Source organism: Ipomoea nil, unplaced genomic scaffold, assembly GCF_001879475.1.
Source record: "Ipomoea nil cultivar Tokyo-kokei standard unplaced genomic scaffold, Asagao_1.1 scaffold3238, whole genome shotgun sequence".
NCBI lineage: Eukaryota > Viridiplantae > Streptophyta > Magnoliopsida > Solanales > Convolvulaceae > Ipomoea > Ipomoea nil.
Window position 1 is genome coordinate 1,374,942 of NW_017619666.1, and position 22,451 is coordinate 1,397,392.

Below are 22,451 nucleotides of genomic sequence, written 5' to 3' on the forward strand. Positions count from 1 at the left end.
TCGATACAGTGTGTATCTACGTCTGGGGGACCACCATCAGTGAGTCCAATCCACTATCTCAACAACAAATCAAACAGACGGTAAGAGAAAACCTTCTCACCCAATGTGTGCTACACACCATACGGTAATACCCAATCTTTTGAAATCTATAGAGGATTGTCGAGCTCGGAGATCCGTGCTTCAGCGTCCAAAGTCCCTTTGGAAATCCGTGCTGTCGCTGTCCGTCTCGCTGACCCACTCACCACTGCACCACAGTTGTATGGAATACGGTCCACTAACTTAAGTGCTGTAGAAATTCTTCCCAAGAGTCTTGTTAAACTCAGATCATCAATGGTGTCTTGAGAAGATGATAACTCAAAGTATTTTCTTTGTAACTTGTGGAGAGAGATTTTTTGACATTCAAATCTTGAAAGATATTTCTTGTAAAGCTTCTCTCTATTTTTTCCTCTCTCTCACCTTTTTCCCATGTAAACAACTAGTATATATAATACTTTGAGACTTGGATGACAAGTAATCTTCTAGGGTTTCCTTGTAGACCAAGATTACTTGCCATTTTTCCTTTTTGCCAATTCTGACTTCATCAAGAATGGTTTCTAAAACATCAATATGGTAACTACTCTGCTGGTCATAAAGGCTGCGAAATCCAACTGCTAATTTCCAAAACCCGACTGGCGTAGTGGCTGTTCCGCAAGATCATCACTCAGTGACTGTAACAGACACAACTTGACCTATCTAGTTTTGCCATAATAATTTGTCAATAACATGTTGGGTTTTACAAAATTTAAACACTAACCGTGAGAATCAGAATAAATGTAAAAAAAAAAAAAAAAAAAAAACATACACTATTTGTAAATATTATAATTCTAATTTTAAACTAGTGCTAATAGTTGTTCCAATTCAAACCGCAGGTTCACGGTTCAGGATCCAATTTTTTCGATTCATCATTTTAATAAACTGAAATCCAAATATTGGGTTCTGGATATGAATCATAACCTAAAACTTTCAATTTGATTGCTATAGTGTTTAGTTTAGTTCAAACCGAACCGTGGTCATCCCTACGTATAAGCAATAATTTGTTGGAGAATAAATAAATAAATAAATAAAATGTTTACTTTAAGGGTAGAAATGTCAATTTATTATATCAGGGGAGAAACCGCCACTTTTAGAATAATTGAGGGGACAAATATGCTTACCTGAATAATTCAGGTAGAAAATGTGCTATAAACATATAATTCAGAGGGAAAATTGGTCATTTTCCCTAATAATAATAATAACAATAACAATAACAATAACAATAATAAATATCTACCAGGACTATGTGGTCTAATGGTACCCGGGTTGGACTTCCATTTGGAAGATTATAAGTTCGAGCCTCAGTGGAGGTGTTATTGGTTCTTTGTGTTTCAGTAGGTTGAGAAAGTATATGAACAGATACTACAATGTAATAGAGCCAGTAACTTTCAAAAAAAAAAAAAAAAACAATAATAAATATCTAGTTAAATATATGTGATTGTAAAGTCACACTATATTATTTTTTTCGACTCTATTACAATGTAGTATGAGTCACACTATATTATTATATTGTTTTTTTTCGACTCTATTACAATGTAGTATCTGTTCATACCTACAAGCACAAATGAGTCACACTTTATCTAGTTAAATATACGTGATTGTGAAGTCATACTATATTATTATATTATTTTTTTCGACTCTATTACAATGTAGTATGAGTCACACTATATTATTATATTATTTTTTTTGACTTTATTACAATGTAGTATCTGTTCATACCTACAAGCACAAATGAGTCACACTTTATAGTTAAATATATGTGATTGTAAAGTCACACTAAATTATTATACTTGTTTTTTTCGACTCTATTACAATGTAGTATGAGTCACACTATATTATTATATTATTTTTTAAATTGTATTACAATGTAGTATCTGTTCATACCTACAAACACAAATGAGTCACACTATATTATTATATTGTTTTTTTCGAGTCTCATCACCACTGAAGCGAGAACCCACGATCTCCCATATGGAAGTGCAATCTTAGTGCCATTAGACCACACGGTCTTAGCTATTATATTTTTATTTTAATGTTTTTTCAATTTATTTACTTTTTATTTTTAAATTTATAATAACATTTTTTTTTTGCATGGCAAAAATAAAATAAAATAATAGTAATAATACCATAAATAGAATATCTACCAATCTAATCTACTGTAAATTAGTCACCTAACTATCATAAAGAGAACATCTACCATTCTACGTAAATAAGCTCTGCGTCATACAAGCAATAAGCCATGTGCATTGAACGGCCAGGATGGGAGGGACGTATGCATCTGCGGTGAAGCCGCAAGCACCGTTACGTCATCAGTTGTCGCAGATTCCCTCTCTTCTCCACATACATTTTTTTTTTTTATAATTTTTATCACCCAGTTTCAGTCATCATCCCGCCATCTCTATCTCTCTCTCTCCTTTGACTTTTATTCCTCACTCTGTCTTCTTCCCCAAATTCTCTGCATTTCCTGCAGATTTCTCTGCTTCACCTCTAATTTCTCTCAATTGCACGACCATCTTCTCTCTCTCATCTTCTTCTAGCCTCTGCTGTGGCGCCTTCGCTCTTCTCCGCTGTAATTTTTGCCGTTCTTCCTTGACCTTGGTTGTAAACCTAGATTTTGACCTTGTTGTCTGCAAGTTTATCCAACTTCATGGGCTCTGTTATTGATGTCGTCCCTGTTTTTCTGTTCTGTTTCCCTTTTACGTACAGTAATAACTGAAGTTTTTGCTGTTTTTGGATAATTGGACTGCAGTCTTTGTCATGTTTATGCTGTTTTTTTGGTTATATAGAAGAACTGTATAATGGATGTAAGAATGGGGTTTTCGGACTCGAATGATATTAGTATGAGCAGTAGTATATGCTGTGTCGCCGGCGCCAACGAGACATTTTCGCCGGAACCCTCGCCGCTGGACGTTACAGCGTTCAAGCGCCTCTCAGAAACTCTGGAATCAGTGTTTGACGCGTCTTCCTCGCCGGACTTTGATTTCTTCGCCGATGCAAAGCTGGTGGCGGCCTGTGGCAAGGAAATTCCGGTGCACCGGTGTATTCTATCCGCGAGGAGTCCGTTCTTCAGGAGCGTATTTAGTGGGAAAGATAAAAGTGTGAAATTGGTTTTGAAAGAGTTGATGAAGGAGTATGAGGTGAGCTATGATGCCGTAGTGACTGTTTTGGCTTACCTTTATTGTGGAAAAATTAGAGGTTCGCCCAAGGATGTATGCGTCTGTGTTGACATTGAGTGCTCACATGTAGCTTGTAGGCCGGCATTGGAATTCATGGTGGAGCTTTTATATGCTTCCTTTACTTTTCAGATATCAGAGTTGATCACAAAGTTTCAGGTATTGCACTGTTTTCTCAATCTGCTTCAATTATGGGGTTCAGAACAATCGCCAGTTAGTACTTTACTTACTCCCTATATCTTTATTATGCATATGCCTTTGTTGTTAATTGATCTCGAGTTAATTCCACCAGAGGTCATTCCAAATTTAGTCTCATACTATCATTTTTTTGCCATTTAATATCCTAGACTATTATTTTTTGTGCACTTTTAGTCTTTCTCATGACATTTCCTATTTTTAGTAATGACATTTTTGTCTTTTTATATTTTTCTTTTGTTATTTTTCCGGTTTCAACAGGTTGAATTGGTTTAGAACTTTAGTTAACCTCTGATTTTTAGTAACTACATTTTTCAACTGGTTTTTAGTGAAGTCCTAAACCAATTAAACCGGTTGAAACATGAAAAATAACAAGAGAAAAATATGAAGAGACAAAAATGCTCTTACTAAAAATAAGAAAATTCATGAGAAGGACTAAAAGTGTCCAAAAAATAATAGTCTGGAATATTAAATGGCAAAAACGATAGTCTGGGACTAATTTTGGAATTGCCACCAAAGACAAGAGACCTTTGGTGGAATTAATTCTTGATCTCTATATGAATATAGCATAATGCTTGCTTTGCATATCATTGTATTCTGAAATAATGTATGTTGATTCCTTATTAATTGTTCCTGTTTAACAAGGAATCAAGGTCTAGAGGCTAGTAGGCTACTTGAAGATATGAAATATATGGATGTTTTGTATCAATGTACAAGTATGAGGTCAAAACTGTGTCACCATGTTTTTCAAGAATGTATAATTTGGTAAATGTTAGAAACTGGAACATGCTAAATGAGGTTGCCATCTATCATGAAAAATAACTTGTGCTGGCAAGATTTTGTGAACTAAGGCATTAGTCTTGAAACTAACGTGTTACTAGTTCTTGATATGCTAAATAATACCACTATTTGTATGGAAACTTGACTCAACCATGCGGTTCAAACAAGTTACATGCAATGAAAGCCATTGTCCTGTGCAATTCCTTTTGAAATTCAAATGCTTGTGGATCCTAATTAGGTAAAATATTCCATATTTATTCCTTAGTAGTAGTTGCATCTTTCTTTTTATGTTGCAGAGACAGCTTCTAGATATTCTCAATAAGGCTGCAGCGGATGATGTACTGATGGTTTTGTCTGTCGCAAACATGTGTGGTAAAGGGTGTGAGGCATTACTTGCCACCTGCATTGATATTATTGTCAAATCAGATGTTGATATAATAACTCTTGAAAAGGCATTGCCTTTTCACATTGTGAAGCAAATTACTGATTCCCGCATGGAGCTTGGCTTGCAACTGCCAGAAAGCAACGGGTTTCCAGATAAACATGTGAAGAGAATACACAGAGCTTTGGAATCTGATGATGTTGAATTGGTGAGGATGCTATTAAAAGAGGGGCATACTAATTTAGATGATGCATATGCTCTCCACTATGCTGTAGCCTATTGTGATGCGAAGACTACAGTAGATCTACTTGATTTGGCAATTGCAGATGTCAACCATCGAAATTTGAGGGGATACACGGTGTTGCATGTCGCTGCAACGAGAAAAGATCCTAAAATTATAGTGTCCCTTTTGACAAAGGGAGCTAGACCTTCTGATTTGACATCGGATGGCAGGAAAGCACTTCAAATTGCAAAAAGGCTCACTCGGGCCGTGGATTATAAATCTGCAGAGGAAGGAAAAGCTCCAAAGGAACGGTTGTGTATAGAGATTCTGGAGCAAGCAGAAAGAAGAGATCCGCTACTAGGAGAAGCTTCAGTATCTCTTGCTATGGCTGGTGATGATCTGCGTATGAAGTTGTTGTACCTTGAAAATAGAGGTAAAAAATCGTTCTCAGTTTTGTCCCTTTTTCTATCAGCATCATCGTTTTATTAGATTGGTTATTTATTGTGGTTTATTCACTGCACACGATCTCTTTTTTGTCTTATAATTGGCCACCTTCTATTGATATCAACTTTAGGTGTAACAAAACAAACAATTTATGTTTCTTAAACTTTTTTCGGTCTCAATATGAGATCTGCTTCTCTAATTGGATGAGATCAATATGATTGACCTCCAGTCAGTGGATTTTTTAACCTACAACATTAATTGTCTAGGTTAGCATTGTTGCGTTTTCTCTCACCTAAAAGCCAATATGATTTTAAAAAAAGGGATTTTTGTCATTTAATTAAAAATAGGTATTTCCAGCAGATAACTCAACTGCTATTGTCATTTTGGCATGGGGATTTCAAAACTGGGTGCAATGTTAAATTGCTAATCTACACTCTTCATGTAATTGTTCGCTAAATTTACTTGTACAAGCTTCCCAGCTATGTTAAATCCTAGTGATCAGGAGATGGTTGTTACAACTTTTTCTTTAAATTAGTTTCTTTAATTTTAAATTCATCCATGAAAATTTCCCTTGTTTTTAATGCTTTGATACTTATCCTAGTTCTTTTAAGAGTCTTCTTTTATACCTCAAACATCCCGAGAATGGATATTTTAGTTTTGTTATAGAAGGCATCCAAGCTTCTTGACCTGTGTAGTTTATAGTTTAGGTTTTCATTCTTGATTTCTTCCTTTTTTGGATTACTATAGAAGTATAGCATCTCCCATTTGTAAGTTTTACCATAATGGAGGGAAATCAATTCTCTTGAAGAACTTCTGCTTGAACTGTGCATTTCTACAACACCACACCCTCACTTATTTTCTCCCTTATTCTTTAAACAAATTTAAAAAATGGCAGTGATCATCAATTCCATAAATATTGTTACTTTCATGCCAAAGTCAATGTAAATTTTAGTATTTTACTTGCATAATTTCCCTAACTATTCTTTGGGAACCCAGTATTTGCTTGTGTTTATGCTCTTTTGCTCCTATGACAAGACCATATGAGGGAGCAAGGAAATAATTCTATAGGATAGTTGCCTTTCAATTTTATCTTAAGATGTTGGGTGTTCTGTCAAACTTGATTGATCTTGACTGTTTAGTGTTGAAGAATAAAGATAGAACTAACATATTGGTGATTGACGGTTGGGTTTGTTTGTCCAGTTGGGTTGGCTAAACTTCTATTTCCAATAGAAGCTAAAGTCGCAATGGATATTGCCCAAGTTGACGGTACTTCTGAGTTCCCTCTAGCAAGCATCATCAACAAGAATATGGCTGATGCACGGAGGATGACTGTGGATTTGAATGACGTACCTTTCAAGCTCAAAGATGAGCATCTGAATCGGATGAGGGCACTTTCCAAAACAGGTACTCCTTTTCTTACTATTTTTCATGACACTCGAGATCTCATAAAGGTTAGCTGCAACCCAAATTAATATCGCTCCACATGCCTTTGTTTTGGCAGTGGAACTAGGAAAGCGCTTTTTCCCACGCTGCTCTGAAGTTCTGAATAAAATCATGGACAATGAAGACTTATCGGAGATTGCTTGCATGGGGAATGAGACACCAGAAGAGCGACAAGCGAAGAAGCAAAGGTACTTAGAACTTCAAGAAATTCTGACCAAAGCTTTCACAGAGGATAAAGAGGAATTTGACAAGGCCAACATCTCATCATCTTCTTCCTCAACATCTTTGGCGGCTGTTAATTCCAATGGTAAGCTCCCCTTTAAAAAGCCTGGTTTGTAAATAAGTAGCAGAAGAAAATCATTCTGTTGTACATCACAAATACAACCCCCATGGTGAATGTCTATGCTCAGTGTCTGTTGTACATTGCAAAGCAAGGTTTAGAAAGAAAAATAACATTAGTTGGTCAGAAGAAGTGGGTATCTCAAGTTCTCTATTAGGGAAAGTTTAAGGGCATAATCAATCATTAGAGTGTGGCACTTGCTTTTATGTTAAACAAAATCCCACCTGTAAAACTTGTAGTTCCATTTTTGACAGATAAGGACCACTAAGAAATAAAGGTAGCATTATTTTGAGCATCTTTGATTTTTGGCTCTAATCTGGGCAAATTTTATTATGGACCATGGTCTATGTAGCAACATGAATCACGAAGTATGTATTATTTGAATTACACTTCAGTTTTATTTGACAATATTGATATATTCTTTAGTTTCAATTTTCACACACACTAGTTTAATTATAGCAATTTATTAAACCAAAATTAAATTGTTAATTTGTTTAGAATTTTATATCTATTTGACTATTTATCATATTTTATTCTAACAAAGTATTCGAGCCCTAATGAGGGCGAGTAGTACTAAAAAAAAAAAAATATTCAACATTCAACAATTTACACTATAAAATATATAATTATATGTAGTTGAATAATTGTTGAATCTCAAAGAAATAAAAAAAATTTTAAATTTGGTTTTAACCATCGTAAGATTTGAGTTAAAATGTTTATATATACTAACACTATTATGAAGTTAATATATACAAACAGAAAATAAATTTAAACAAAACTCATATGATGATGAATCATCTATAGAATTGAAATGGTGTAGACAAAATTAGGAAGAAAATGGTAAAATCAGAAGTTATTAGTAAATGTACCAGAAAGAAAGAAAACTCAATATATATGTTACCAATGCAACCAATTACAAATGACATAGTTTTAATTGCAATTAATTATAATATTGAAAATTGGTTGTATTGATTCTTTGAAAAACATGTCGGCGCAAGACACTTTTACAATCCATGGGAGAAGCATCGGCAAATAGTTATATTTTTCTACCTTCTTAGACTATCGACATTGTGAACAACAAGAAAGTTGGGGAATAGATGATGTGTTAGATAAGGATGGTCCAATATTCGACCACAACCCAAGCGCAAATTATGCCCTGAAAACGTGTTCACCGTGAATGGTGAACACAAGTCCAAACGACGTCGTTTTTACGCAAAAAAATAAAAAAATAAAAAATCGCAGATGTGGAGTTAACGGCGCCGTTTGATCAAATTATGAATTTTCTGTTATGAGATTATGAATGTAATGAAAATTCATAATCTCATAACAGAAAATTCATAATCGCATAAAAGTAAAATATTTATTAAATTATGAATTTTCTGTTATGAGAATGAGATTATGAATGTAATGTAGATTCATAATTTCATAACAGAAAATTCATAATCTCATAACAGAAAATTCATAATCTCATAACTGAAAATTAATAATCTCATAACTGAAAATTCATAACCTTATAACAGAAAATTCATAATCTCATGGTTCCAAAGTGAATGTGTAGGCATGGTTCCAAAGTGAATGTGCAGGCATAGATTCATAATTTATGAATGTCCGTGATTTCGGACGGGAATGTGTAGGCATGGTTCCAAAGTGAATGTGCAGGCATGAATTCATAATTTATAAATGTCCGAAATCATTGCTCACCTCAAATTAAAGTGAAACCGCGAAATGTGAAAATGAAGAAAAAAAGTCACGCAATTAATTAAGGAAAAAAAAAAAAAAAAAAGATAACGGTGTACTAATACCGTTGGAACCGTGTTCACCATGAATGGTGAACACGGTTCCATGGCATAACGATTGCAACCCAAGTGGTTGGATCGACTTAGGCCCATTACTATCGGATTGGAGGATACACTATCTCGGCAAATTATGATGTGGAACCGGTTCCAAAACTGTTCATAATTATGAATATATAGTTTAAAAATTATGAACATATATTTCTATAATTATGAACATAGAGTTGTGAATATAATTATGAACATATAATTTTGTAATTATGAATATAGAGATTCAATAATTGTGAATATGAAGTTAAAAAATTATGAATATATAACTTTATAATTATTGACACATATTTAGTAATTATGAACATAGAATTCTGTAATTGTGAATATAGAGTTCAATAATTATGAATATGAAGTTTAAAAATTATGAATACATAACTTTATAATTCTGAACATATAGTTAAGTAATTATGAACATAAAATCGTATTCACCTTGTAAGGTGAAGACGGTTCCACAGCATAATGATTGCACTATCTCACTTAAGGAAAGTATGACTAATTGATCCAAGGACCAATTTTAGGAAATCATTAATTTTCCTTATAATTTAGCATCGAATGTAAAAATATTCACGTTAAAAATTGACTACTCACTACGGGAGGCGGGAGCTAACGCTGAACCACAAAAGTAGCAAATCGACTTCACTGGGGATCAAACCCAGAATCTCTGATTCCGTAGACCAGCGCTTTATCCATTGGGCCATGAAGTCCTTGTAATCTATTGAATAAATAAATTTAAATGGACAAATTAGATGCAGTATCCGGACAAAAAAATTAAAAAGAAAAAATAAATAAATAAATAAATAAATAAATAAATAAATAAATAAATAAATATATATATATATATATATATATATATATATATATATATATATATATATATATATATATATATATATATATATATATATAAAATAAATGTGAGCTCAAGGAGTGGTACCTCAGAAATAACTAATAATTTGTGTTTATTTATGTGTACTTTGAACAAATATTATGACATTCAATTTCAAAATTAGAAAATGTCATAGTTTATTTAAACACTGTTGTATATATTATTTAATTTTTAAAATAAAAGTATGATTAACAACCGCCATATATAATACATATAGGAAAAAATTATGGTGGGAAGAAAATGTTATTAAACACCATAAAATTGAAGTTGTGATTGAATTTAGATGCTTATATTCTAAATTATGTCATTATCGTATTTTACAAAAACAACTAATACAAATTAACACTAACATCACTCAAAAATAAGTGCAAAATAAATAAATATAGTCATGAAAGGGGTAGTGAGTAGATGAAGCATGATACACAATGTCTTCTAGTGCGATTAACCTTTCATATGTTGTTTGTGTGTCATTGCATTAATAGAATCAAAATTTATTTAGTAGACATTCTTGAGTAGTGTTTGGTGGGCCCCTGGTCACCAAAATAAATAAATAAAAATCTGGCTTGTGGTGCAAACTATCGTTGTCAATTGTCATGGCTACAGAGTTAGGCGCAAAGGCAAAATAATGTACAAAAAACAATGCATTACATTTCATTATTGGACTCCTTGAAGGCAAAAAGTGTTGCTCTATAAATGAACATATTTGTACAAACAGCCCATAGCTTAACGGAGTCTCTTGCAATTATTCCAATTAAACAGATTTTTGTACTATGGGAGAATTATAATTTTCATGTTTATGTTATTAGGATGTAATTGTTAGTTTTGTCTCTAGTTCTTACCCTTGCTCATATTTAAGTTGCTCTTTCGTATAATTCTTTAGTACCTATTATTTTCGTTCTTAATTATTTTGTAATTTTCATTTCGTGCATAATTATTGCACAATATCTTTTAGAACAAATTGCACTTTTGGTTCTGTGACTATTGGGGTGTTGGTAATTTGAGTACTTGACTTTTAAAACTCTCAATTTAGTCATTTAACTATGCAATTGTTAGCAGATTTGGTCTTGCCGGCCAATTTTCACCGGAAAAATATAAACCATTTTTAATTATTTATAAATGGGGGCAAAAGAGTCATTTCACTATTTTTCTTCCTTCCCCTCCATTCTTCTCCGTCTTTCTTCTTCTTCCTTTGCAACAACGGCCGAAAACCGCCGCCTCCAAGTATCCATCAACAACGGCAGAGCCATTAATTCCTTTACAGTGACGGAAATAATTTGAATTATACAATAATGTGGATTATACAAGATTAATTAATTAATCAATCAGTATCCTTCTTTGTTCAGCTACCAGAAAATTAGGAAATAATTTGGTAAATCATAAGGTCTCTTCGAACTTGTAGACACAGAAAATTCGAACCTAACAAATGGACTGATAAATGTTTATTGGACCGACATCAGGATTGATTATTGGGCCAATTTAATTAATTGGATCATAGAAATTAAATTGATTTAATTAGTCCAATTAAATAAGATTTGGACTATTGAATTAATTGATTAGTTAGCCCAAGCCCACTTCATATTTGAATTTAAATTATAATTATAATTTAAATATAATATTAATTTTATTATATTTGAATTAGATAATTATAATTTAATTTGAATTTGAATTAGATTATACAATAATGAACCTAGACTTGATCTTGGACAATGTTCATTTTCCTAATTAATTAATTAATTAATTAATTAATTAGTTAACTAAAAAGGGGAGTTGGTTGAAGAATTTTGGTTAAGCTTTTAGTATAAATAGGGCCTTCATTTTCATTCCAACACACCACTTGAAAGCTTGAAACACTTGAAAGCTTGAAGAACTTGAAGACTTAAGGAGTTGAGAGCATTTGAAGAGCTTGAAGGCATTGAATAACGCTTGAAGTTGAAGGCATTTTTTGTTGATTTTGCAGGCAATTTAAATCCATTGCAGGTACTTTGGAGCTTTGCAGAATTGATTGTCTCGAAGATATTGAAGTCTTTTGAAGGCGTTTGAGGATCTTAAAGCAGCTTGAATCCATTGCATGTGTTTTGAAACTTTGCAGGGTTGATTACTTCTAAATTCTTGACGCTCGTTGTTGGAAGTTACGCCACTTAAATCCCGGAAGCTACGCCACTTGAATCCCGGAGGCACGCGCCAATTGAATCCCGGAGGCTACGCTATTTGAATCCCGGAGGCACTTCCATAGATAACGTCAGTGAAGAATCAGAGGACTAGACAGAGATTTTGTACCTGAATTGAATTATACACACGCTGTACAAGGAATTTTGTGAATATATATACAAAGTTTACTCTTTTTTGTGTTTACAGATTTTGGCACGCCCAGTGGGACTACTCTGCCTCCCATCTCTTCACTATTGATTCACGAGCTCTATAAGGAAGGAATCCAAATGGCATCAAGAAATCCCTCCTCCAAGATGACTTATGCTCAAGCTACCCGCTCCAAGGCATCATCCGTGGCCGGTTCCGGTGATAGCCAAAATGTGGAAGGAGCAATGACTCGGAGCCGAGTGAGGAACCTAGGGGTGCAACTGAACGAGACCCAGAACATGGTTCGTAACATCGTCCGAAGGATTGAAAGCAACTCCACCAAGTCATGGAAAGCTGCATATGACAAGGGTTCATCTTCGACGAGAGAAACTGTTGGCGACAAGAGTCATATGGGCCCTACTACCACAAAAGGAACTCCCAGCAGCAAGAGTATGACTCCCCCAAAAGGAACCCCTAGCAGTGGCAGCTCGTCTCCTACATCTCAATCATCACCTCTGCAGAAAACATCGTCGGAATTGACTCACAGCTACACAGTCATGCCCGTTATGACGACGAACGCAGCTTCGGTGGAGGAACAACTAGCAAACATCACCAAAGGTCTTGAGGGGATAACTACGTTCATGCATAACCAAGAAAGGAGAATCAATGAGCTCAGTGAAAAGGTTGAAAGCAGAAGAAACGACGAAACAAGTCGAGCTTCCGAGAAGCAGCCTCAAACCCAAGAGGATGAGATTGATGTCGAGTCACCGCGTCATGAAAGTAGGCCAGGAATGGAAGAGACAATCTCGCGTCCACCACCCGCTGAGAAGAGTATTCCAATTTCTGAGGGCATGATACCTGTAGACCAGTTGAACGACTACATCATGGGAGCAATTAAGGGGAAGCTCGAGGGAGGAAAATCTTCATATACTTACACTAAGCCCTATACTCAGAGGATTGAAGAAATGAAGATGCCGCTGGGCTATCAACCTCCCAAGTTCCAGCAGTTTGATGGAAAAGGCAACCCAAGGCAGCACATCGCCCACTTCATTGAAACCTGTAATGATGCAGGAACATACGGAGATCTCCTCGTCAAGCAGTTCGTCCGCTCTCTGAAGGGCACTGCCTTTGATTGGTACACCGACTTGGAGCATGGTTGCTTTGATAGCTGGAATGATATGGAGCGCGAGTTCTTGACCCGCTTCTATAGCACAAGAAGGACTGTCAGCTTCTTGGAGCTAACCACTACCCACCAATGGAAGGGTGAGCGTGCGGGCGCTTACATCGAGAGATGGAGGGAGTTGTGCCTTAACTGTAAAGAGAGGATATCACAAAGCTCCGCAATTGAAATGTGCATCCAAGGCATGCACTTTGAGCTCTCTTACATCTTGCAGGGAATCAAGCCTAGAACATTTGAAGAACTATCCAGTCGTGCTCATGACATGGAATTGAGTATTGAAGCTAATGGGGGATTAAGTATGTCAAGTATGCCCGGCTCATCAAAGGCACCTGCAAACCAAGACGTAACAAATGGAGTAAGTTCTTTCCAAAGCAAGAGAAAAAAGAGACGATGAACGTGATGACAGGACCAATGCGGGTTTTTACCAAAGTGGCTGAGAAGCCCAAGCAAAGATCATTCACTGGCCCATCAAGGGGAGCTAGAAAAACAATTGTGGAAGAGTGGCAAGAGAAACAATATCCATTCTTGGATTCTGACGTTTCTCCTATATTTGACGAGTTGCTGAAACTCAAATTAATTGAGTTGCCTGAGATGAAGCGCCCCGAAGAAGCTTCTAGGGTAGATGACCTCAACTATTGCAAGTATCATCGTCTCCTCGGACACCCGATTGAAAAATGCTTCGTCTTTAAGGATAAAGTGATGGGGCTTGCTCGTGATGGAAAGATAGAGCTTGCGGATGCTAGCGCAATCATAAACCAAATTTCATGTGGGAAGTTTGCTCCATTACTTATAGAAGATGAGGAGAATAATGGGGGCAAGCAACATAAATGCACACTTCCATTTAGAGTAACGCATGCTGGCGTCCAGTATTTAAAACCATCACAACTTGATCCTGCTAGTCATATTAGACCATTGAAGAAAATGACAAAGCAATGGGTTGAGAAGAAGTCGGCAAGGGACCCTGTCCATGACTCGAAGAAGAAAGGACTTCCCAACAAGCCACGGGCACCAGTTATCCTAGCTCAATACATGCCAAAGGGGTTTCGCCTGAGTAGAACAGACATTCTTGGAACTTGCTTGAATACCAATGAAGAACATGTTGAAGTGGGAGAATCTTCATTCCCCTTGATTGAAGGAAGCAACGAGGTCCAAACTCGCAAAGCCGCGTCTTACACTGCAGAGATAATTTTCAAAGATGAAGATCTATTGCTTGGTGATGCACCACACAATCGCCCATTGTTCGTAGACGGTTATGCACGCGAGCAAGGAATCAAAAGGATTTTGATTGATCAAGGATCGGCTGTGAATATTCTATCACTCTGAGCTATGAAAGAACTTGGCATCTCTACCGACGAGCTCTCTCAAAGCCGCCTGATGATTCAAGGTTTTAATCAAGGTGCGCAAAGGGCACTAGGTACCACCAGACTCGATCTCAGGGTCGGAACATTGAACTCAAATACACTATGTTATGTGATAGATGCAAAGACGTCTTACAATTTGTTGCTAGGCCGACCTTGGATACATGAGAACGGAGTAGTCCCCTCATCATGGCACCAATGCCTCATGTTTGAAAAAGGCGGTGTGATAGAAAAGGTGATCGCTGATGAAAGTCCCTTCATTGAAGCAGAATCATACTTTGCAGACGGAAAATTTTACTTAAAGAAACAAGTTATTGTTGAAGAGATTGACAAAATCAATATTGACACACCTCCCGATCCAAAGTGGAAAGGCAAACAAGTCGTAGACCAAGCTCATTGCAATAAGGAACTTGTTTTCCCGCTTACAAGAATTGAACCATTGAAAGCTCCCCCAACCAAACCGCTTGGAGAAAAAACCAAAGATAACGATGCTCGGGATGGAATAGATGAAATGTTGCCTGTTAAGCGCACTAATGGCTTCGACCCCAATGCTTATAAACTTCTAGCTAAAGCTGGCTACAATCCCAAGGAGCCGCAGAAGTTGGGGAAGCTTATCCCAGAAGCCGGCGGTAAAGGCAAGTCAAATCACCAGGGACCGCATGAACGTAAAGGATTAGGCTATGGGCTCTCTAAACTAGTGCGGATCTCCATAAACAGAGCCGCAAGTAATTGCATCACGTCTACCGATGAGGAGGAACAACACAAGAGGTAATCAGTCTTTGATGGGATTGGCGAGGTAGAACCACGACGGTCAGCCATCACGTCTCCCGATGAGGAGGAACAACACAAGAGGCAATCAGTCTTTGATAGGATTGGCGAGGTAGAACCACGACGGTCAGCCTTTCATAGGCTTGGGTCAAATCTCAAACCTGCTAAGAGGAAGTCCGTACATGACAGACTCGGAGCTGCTCGAGTTTTAAAAGAACACACCGACACTTCTATTGAAATAGAGTCTTCAAAAAGGCTTAGAAGTATAGTTCCCTCTCGTATGAGACGAGAAGTTGATGTCCATGTTTCATGCAGCGAAGTCTTGAAGGTCCAGCCAAAGACCATCATATACACCCATGTGCAAGAAGGAAAAGAAGACCTTGATTCAGGTTATGGAGCGACACCAATTCAAGATGAGGTGCCGTCTTCATTCCACATTAATTGACATGATGAGATCCCGGTTGCGGGGGCATGTACAACTTGATTGATGAAAGTGATGCGCAAGTTGGCCTATTAAGTAAACGAGACTACTTGATAATCCACCAAAAATGCAGCACGTGGTTAAACTGCTAATGCATCTCGCTTGTCTATGGGTGGGCCCAAGTCAAGACGCTCCTGGCCCGCATGAGTCTAAACTATGAACGACTTTACTTTTTAAAAAAAATTTTGAACTACGTTTGACTTGATCTCCTTTTCAGGAGTACGTAGGCAGCTTAGAAATTTTATTGTCTAAGTTCAGTCATAACAAAATTTTTATATTTTCGTCCAAGATAGTGATTTTATTCAAGCACACATTAATTATTGGCATGAGAAGGAGGAGAACAAGTCTAGGAAGCATTGCAAGTCTTGGAATGGAAAATAATTGTCAAATCATGCATTCACGCAACAATTGGCCCCATTGTTTGGTATTTTGGTCATATCTCGGTCTATAATAGTCCGATTGAGATGATCTAGGTAATGTTGGAAAGCTAACTTACAGAGCTACGACTTTCATGAAGACACCTAAGCTTGAAAATGACTGTTGAAGGGTCAAAATTCGAGGGAAAGGGAAGGCACAAATCTGTCCAAAATTTTCTGTGCTCTTATCTCATTTAAATCTTCGAAGAAGAAGGTATATTTTCATGGTTCCTTTTAATGTCCAGGGATATTAAAATGCAAGAGAAGTATGTTTTAACAATCCAATAAAGGAACGAGCTAAAGCGAAGTGACAGTTTGCGTGGCATCGAGTTATTGTTGTGCATGGGTAAAAAGAGTTTCAATTGATCATGAATTTCTTCGAACTTCTCTTTCATGCTCCGGGTCCAGTTGTTAGGGGCGGTGGATTAATTGCGATGATTGTGATTTTTTAGTCCCATTAAATCGTTTGTGTTTAAATTATACTGAATTTGAAAAAAAAAAAAAAACCGCGGCAAAAGTGCGGTAATAATTAATAATAATAATATTATTATTATTATATTCATATTACTATTAAAATATCAAAAAGAAGCAAAAGAAAAAAACAAACGAAACAGAAACGGAAAAAAAACCAAAAAAAAAAAAAATCTGTAAACAACCCTGCAGAAAAAAAAAAAAAAAAGGAAAAAGGAAAGTTGGAATGTTACAGGTGCATTTTGTTTGTGTATGGTAAGTCATGTGTACGTACATAGTATATATAATATTAAAGGCTAAAGTGCCATCCCGCACCATGAACTATTCCCAATTATTCACCCCGCACCATGAACTTTAATAAGTGCTATTTTGAGCCATAAACTAATTATTTTTTTTCGCCTAGCACTTTTTGTAGGTTATCCGGTAATAAATATGACATGGCACCGGTTTGCACGCCTTATTTATTAGTGACGTGGAATCCATATCAGCTTAATTAAATAAAAAATAATAATAACTTAATCAGTCGTGACCTATTATCCAAATTCCCCCTAAATTCTACCCAAACCCTATTGTTCGACTCCAAGTCTGAATTCTTCGACGACTGCGGTGCGAAATTGACTAAATCCCCAATTTGATTCTTTAATCGGCGAAATCGACGAACTGAAGACATGGCGGCTGAATAAGGTACGTTGTGAACTGTGATGCTGATGTTTATGTTGTGAACTGCATGTGATGTTGATGAATATAATCATTTGTATTTCCTTTCCAAAGTGGGGTCTATGAATTTCATATTACAATGAATATAATGAATATGATCATGCTGTGAATACAATGAATATAATCCTTCATCTATGAACTTGATTTACTTGATTTTCCAGTATTGTACATGAACTTCATGATTTTCCAGATTTTATTTTGTTTCTTCTGTAATTAATTGATTATAGTATTCCCTTTATAAAAAAAATTGATTCTAGTATTTTACATGGACTCCATGATTCTAGTATATGTTTATTGATTTTCCAGTAAAAAAATTTGTTAGCAGATTTATGATTTATGATTTTTTCATCTAGTATTTTATTGATTCTAGTATTTTTTTCATCTTCTTCGAATTTATGATTTTTTTTGTTTCTTATTAACATGTCCAGGATGGAAATGGTTATGGATTTTTTTTATGGAAGGATCAAAACCTACCAAGGAGAGGAAAATATGAGCACGAAGACATAAACGTCATGGTAGTTTCTTTGAATCGTGAAATAGGAGGTGTGCGAGATGTAATTGTAAATGACTATAATGATATTAGAAAAAGAAAACAAAATACTAAGAAAAAATGTTTTGTTCTCATTATTGTAGTTGGTGTGCTTGTAGCAAAATTATTGGTTTGAGATGGTAATACAATGAGTTTGTTGGAGTAATGTACTAGCTGCCAATGACATTTGTATTCAATTAAAATTTGCCAAGCACTGTATTCAATTTTTACATCCACATACATAGTACTGTAATTCAATTCACAACTTGCCCATAATAAAAAAACTGCCAATTCACATTCTGCCCATAATAAAAAACCTCTCAATTCACATTCTGCCAAATTAATTCAATTCACATAATAAAGCATTGTATGCCCAAATTCACATATTCACATATATACATTTTTTCAGTATCTAGCTAGTGAAAAGACAAAAGAAGTCACTATATAAACACTAGCTAGTAATCTACAAAGACACAAAAAAAAAAAAAAAAAAAAAAAAAAAAAAAAAAAAAAAAACAACAAAAAGTGACTCCATTAATCTTCAACTTCATCTGCCTTCATTGTTCCATTGAGCTTCACTCCATGCAGGCTACATAAATAAAGAATCATTGTCAATTAATCAAGCATTGCTAACAGTCATCTACATGAATAATTCTATTCAATTAATTTACCTGACATTCCAACAAAGCTTTCCTGTGACAAGTCTGTCCCTCTTCCACGTCCTCTCACTCTCCCTCTCCCCCTTGCAGTAGTAGATGGTCTTCCTCTTCCTCTAACAGCAGAAGAACTGGCAGATTCTGCTTGTTGGCTTGATAGTGTAGGACAAAATCGTTTATTATGTCTTTTTCCCTTGCATAGTTGACATGTCATAATTCTTCCTTTTCTTGACAACTTCTTAACCTCTGAACTGATTTTTTGCTTCTGTTTTTCATTATCTTCAAGCTTTCTTTTCTTTTTTGGCCTACTAGTCATCTTCCTTGGAACAGGAGCATGTATCTCATCACCTTCAGTGGTTGGCCAAAAAGTTTCTCCATTCAGTGGCTGGATTACATGCTCATAAGTCTTCAAGTAAAGCTCCTTACTATAGCATTCATGTATGTACTCTTCAGGCTGGTGTCCTTTGTGAAATATGGCACAAATGCCATGACGACATGGCATACCAGTCAATTGCCAAAGCCTACAAGAACAAGTCCTCAATTGTAAATTTACCTTGAATTGAAATCTGCCCTTTTTTATTTCATACCCCTCAACTCCATTGAATGTCACATCCCAACCTGCACTCCCAAGTATGTTTTCATTGAGCTTCTTCAACACCAATGAGCCATAATTCCCTCTCCAGTTTTCAGCCAATGTTTTTTTCTTTGCTACCCTCTTCATTGTTGCTACCCTTATATCCTCAAGTAATGGAATTATAAACTTTGATCTTGCACTCAACAAAGTTCTATTGAATGCCTCACTGAGGTTGTTATCTACCATGTCACACTTGACATCTTCCTTGAAGTAAGCCTTGCACCAGAATTGCATAGGATATTTGTTAAGATCAACTCGGGCACCAACATCAATCTGCTCTAAAGCCTTCAAATTTTCAGCAAGTTGTGGTTCATTTGGTGTCTTTGCAATCTGCCAAAAATGACCCTTCAGAACCTTTCCCCGGTGACTTTTACTCCAATTGGCATGCACATGCCTAGCACAATTTCTATGATGAACTCCTGGGAAAAGACCTTGAATGACATTAGATAATCCCTACACAAAACCAAAGCAAAATGAGCACAAATACGAATATATAGAATGAGAAAATGAATACAAATAGATTGAGAAAATGAAACAAGGATTATTTACCTTTTGTTGATCACTCATTAGTGTCCATTCACTGCTGTCCACAATGTCCAGGTCTGTCTTTAAAAGCTTCAAAAACCATCTCCATGAAGAACTATTTTCAATTTCAACTACAGCCCAAGCAATTGGGTACATCTGATTATTCCCATCCCTACCAACAGCTGTGAGGATTTCACCCTTCAATTTGCCCTTCAAGAAACATCCATCAAGTCCAATAAACTTCCTACACCCGGCTAAGAATCCTTTTTTCATGGCATTAAAGCATACATAAATCCTCTCAAACAGCAAGGGTGAATTAGGAACAGTACTTGTAGTTTGTATCTTGACAGTAGAACCAGGATTTGAATTTAGACACTCTTGAGCATAATCTCTAAGCCTCTTGAATTGATTCTATACCCTATATCCAACTTCTTAAGAATCCCCATTATTGCCCTTCTACACATGCTCACTGTCACATTGATGTTCAACTCTTCTTTAATGGCCCTACTCAACTCTGAATAACCAATACTCGGATTTTGTCTCACCTTTTCTTCATATTTCCACTCTACCCACTTCTGACTAATTATCCCTAATGTGAATTCATTGTTGCATCTATGCTCCAACCTCATTGATTTCACTTGAAAACACCTTGTTATTTCTTCCCAACCTGCACTAAGATAAAAAGCACATCCCTTTCCAAGACATTCTACCCTCACATACTTTAATCCATTTTTTTTCCAAAATAAATCCCTCTTTGTGTGTACAGCATAACTGATCATAGCAAGCTTGAATTGCACATTGTCATCAAAATACATACCTACTTCAATAATAGGTGGATCAGATTTAGGATTAAACTTGGGGTACTTATCATTGTACTTTGACTGGACTTCATTTCCTTCATCATTCTGCAAATTTTCTTGGACTGTAGGTGGATCCTCTGAATCATAATACTCAGACTCTTCTTGTAAAGGAATATCTGATAGTGGCACATATTGGGGTAAAATTGACTCATCTACTCTTGCTTTTCTTTTTCTCTTACCCCTACCCTGATTTGGAATAGTGTTCTGCTCCCTCTCTTGGTCACTATCACTCCCAATACCCTGCTCACTTTCATCCTCACTTTCACTCCCAATATCAACATCTGTCCCTTCTTCACTCCCAAATTCAGCATATATCCCTTCTTCACCTCCTAATTCTTCCTCAACCCCAACCTCATCCCCAGCTTGATCTTCAACCCCTTCAGGCCCCGGTAAACAAAAACCAACTACTTCAGGCTCATCTAGTCCATGTTCAACATAAATCTCACACTTTCTATGTTGACTAGCAATATGAGCTAAGTGTAGACTACTAGCATCATTGTTTAATAGTTTTAAAGCTTCATAGGGTTCAGATGTCAACTTGTATGTAAGTGAGCCTATTTTTCCATATCTTTGCTCAGTTATATATTTGAGTAAATGGGGATAACATATCAAGTCCGGGTCCAAATGCACTACATCAGTCTCACCATTCAAATATTGTAGCTTAGGTTTTTTCACAAAATTACCACCATGGTGAATTATTAATTCCACAGAGTTATTCATCCTGACAAAAAGAAACATATTCAATAAGCCTACCAACAACTATGCAGGACTACAATTATTATAAACATAAAAGTAAGGACCATAGACCACACTTTACGACTTTATAGTTTATACACAACAAACTGACAAAAATAAGCTGACAAAGCACTATGCAGGACCACATTTATACACACATATTCAAAAAAAGATAAAGAAACCAGACCCCACTACTTCATATTATAAAGGGAATACTAGAATCAATTAATTACAAAAGAAACAAAAAAAAAAATCTGGAAATATGAAGTCCATGTACAATACTGGAAAATCAAGTAAATCAAGTTCATAGATGAAGGATTATATTCATTGTGTTCACAGCAGAATCATATTCATTGTAGTATGAAATTCATAGACCCCACTTTGGAAAGGAAATACAATGGATTATATTCATCAACATCACATGCAGTTCACAACATAAACATCAACATCACAGTTCGCAACGTACCTTATTCAGCCGCCACGTCTTCAGTTCATCGATTTCGCCGATTAAAGAATCAGATTGGGGATTTAGTCGATTTTGCACTGCAGTCGTCGAAGAATTCAGACTTGGAGTCGAACAATAGGGTTTGGGTGGAATTTAGGGGGAATTTGGACAATAGGTCACGACTAATTAAGTTATTATTATTTTTTATTTAATTAAGCTGATATGGATTCCACGTCACTAATAAATAAGGCCAAATCAGATGCAAACCGGTGCCATGTCATATTTATTACCGGATAACCTACAAAAAGTGCTAGGCAAAAAAAAAATAATTAGTTTATGGCTCGAAATAGCACTTATTAAAGTTCATGGTGCGGGATGAATAATCGGGAATAGTTCATGGTGCGGGATGACACTTTAGCCAATATTAAATGTATGTTATGTATATAATATAAAAGGCAAGATGGTGGCGTGGTGCTGTAAAGAAAGTAACTGGTGGGGCCCATGTGAAGTAATTCCTTATCTCATTCCCAATAAAAATGGTAGTCACGTGGAGGCTATCTTGTGTAGATGAGTTCAAGCTAAACTACAGTTGCAGCTTG

General features: G+C 36.0%; 2 protein-coding genes, 1 long non-coding RNA gene and 1 other non-coding gene across 4 annotated transcripts; 2 read left to right on the plus strand and 2 right to left on the minus strand.

Annotated features, from left to right (window-relative positions):
- Positions 1–2,432: 2,432 nt before the first annotated feature.
- LOC109169024 (BTB/POZ domain and ankyrin repeat-containing protein NPR1) lies at positions 2,433–7,347 on the plus strand. Its single transcript, XM_019317920.1, has 4 exons — positions 2,433–3,404; positions 4,517–5,258; positions 6,470–6,673; positions 6,771–7,347. The coding sequence occupies exons 1-4, from the start codon at positions 2,871–2,873 to the stop codon at positions 7,049–7,051; spliced, it is 1,761 nt and encodes a 586-aa protein (XP_019173465.1). The 5' UTR covers positions 2,433–2,870; the 3' UTR covers positions 7,052–7,347.
- A 2,180-nt stretch (positions 7,348–9,527) lies between these two features.
- Positions 9,528–9,600, minus strand: TRNAR-ACG. The gene has a single exon. It is a non-coding gene; the product is annotated as a tRNA-Arg (tRNA).
- Positions 9,601–17,317: 7,717 nt separating this feature from the next.
- Positions 17,318–18,149, plus strand: LOC109169002. The gene is made up of 2 exons (XR_002052157.1): positions 17,318–17,435; positions 17,897–18,149. It is a non-coding gene; the product is annotated as an uncharacterized LOC109169002 (long non-coding RNA).
- A 407-nt stretch (positions 18,150–18,556) lies between these two features.
- On the minus strand, positions 18,557–20,085 carry LOC109168986. The gene is made up of 3 exons (XM_019317866.1): positions 19,837–20,085; positions 19,207–19,740; positions 18,557–18,805 (listed from the first exon to the last, which is right to left on the minus strand). Exons 1-3 carry the CDS (start codon positions 20,083–20,085, stop codon positions 18,770–18,772), a joined length of 819 nt encoding a protein of 272 aa, XP_019173411.1. The 3' UTR covers positions 18,557–18,769.
- Between the last annotated feature and the right edge of the window lie 2,366 nt (positions 20,086–22,451).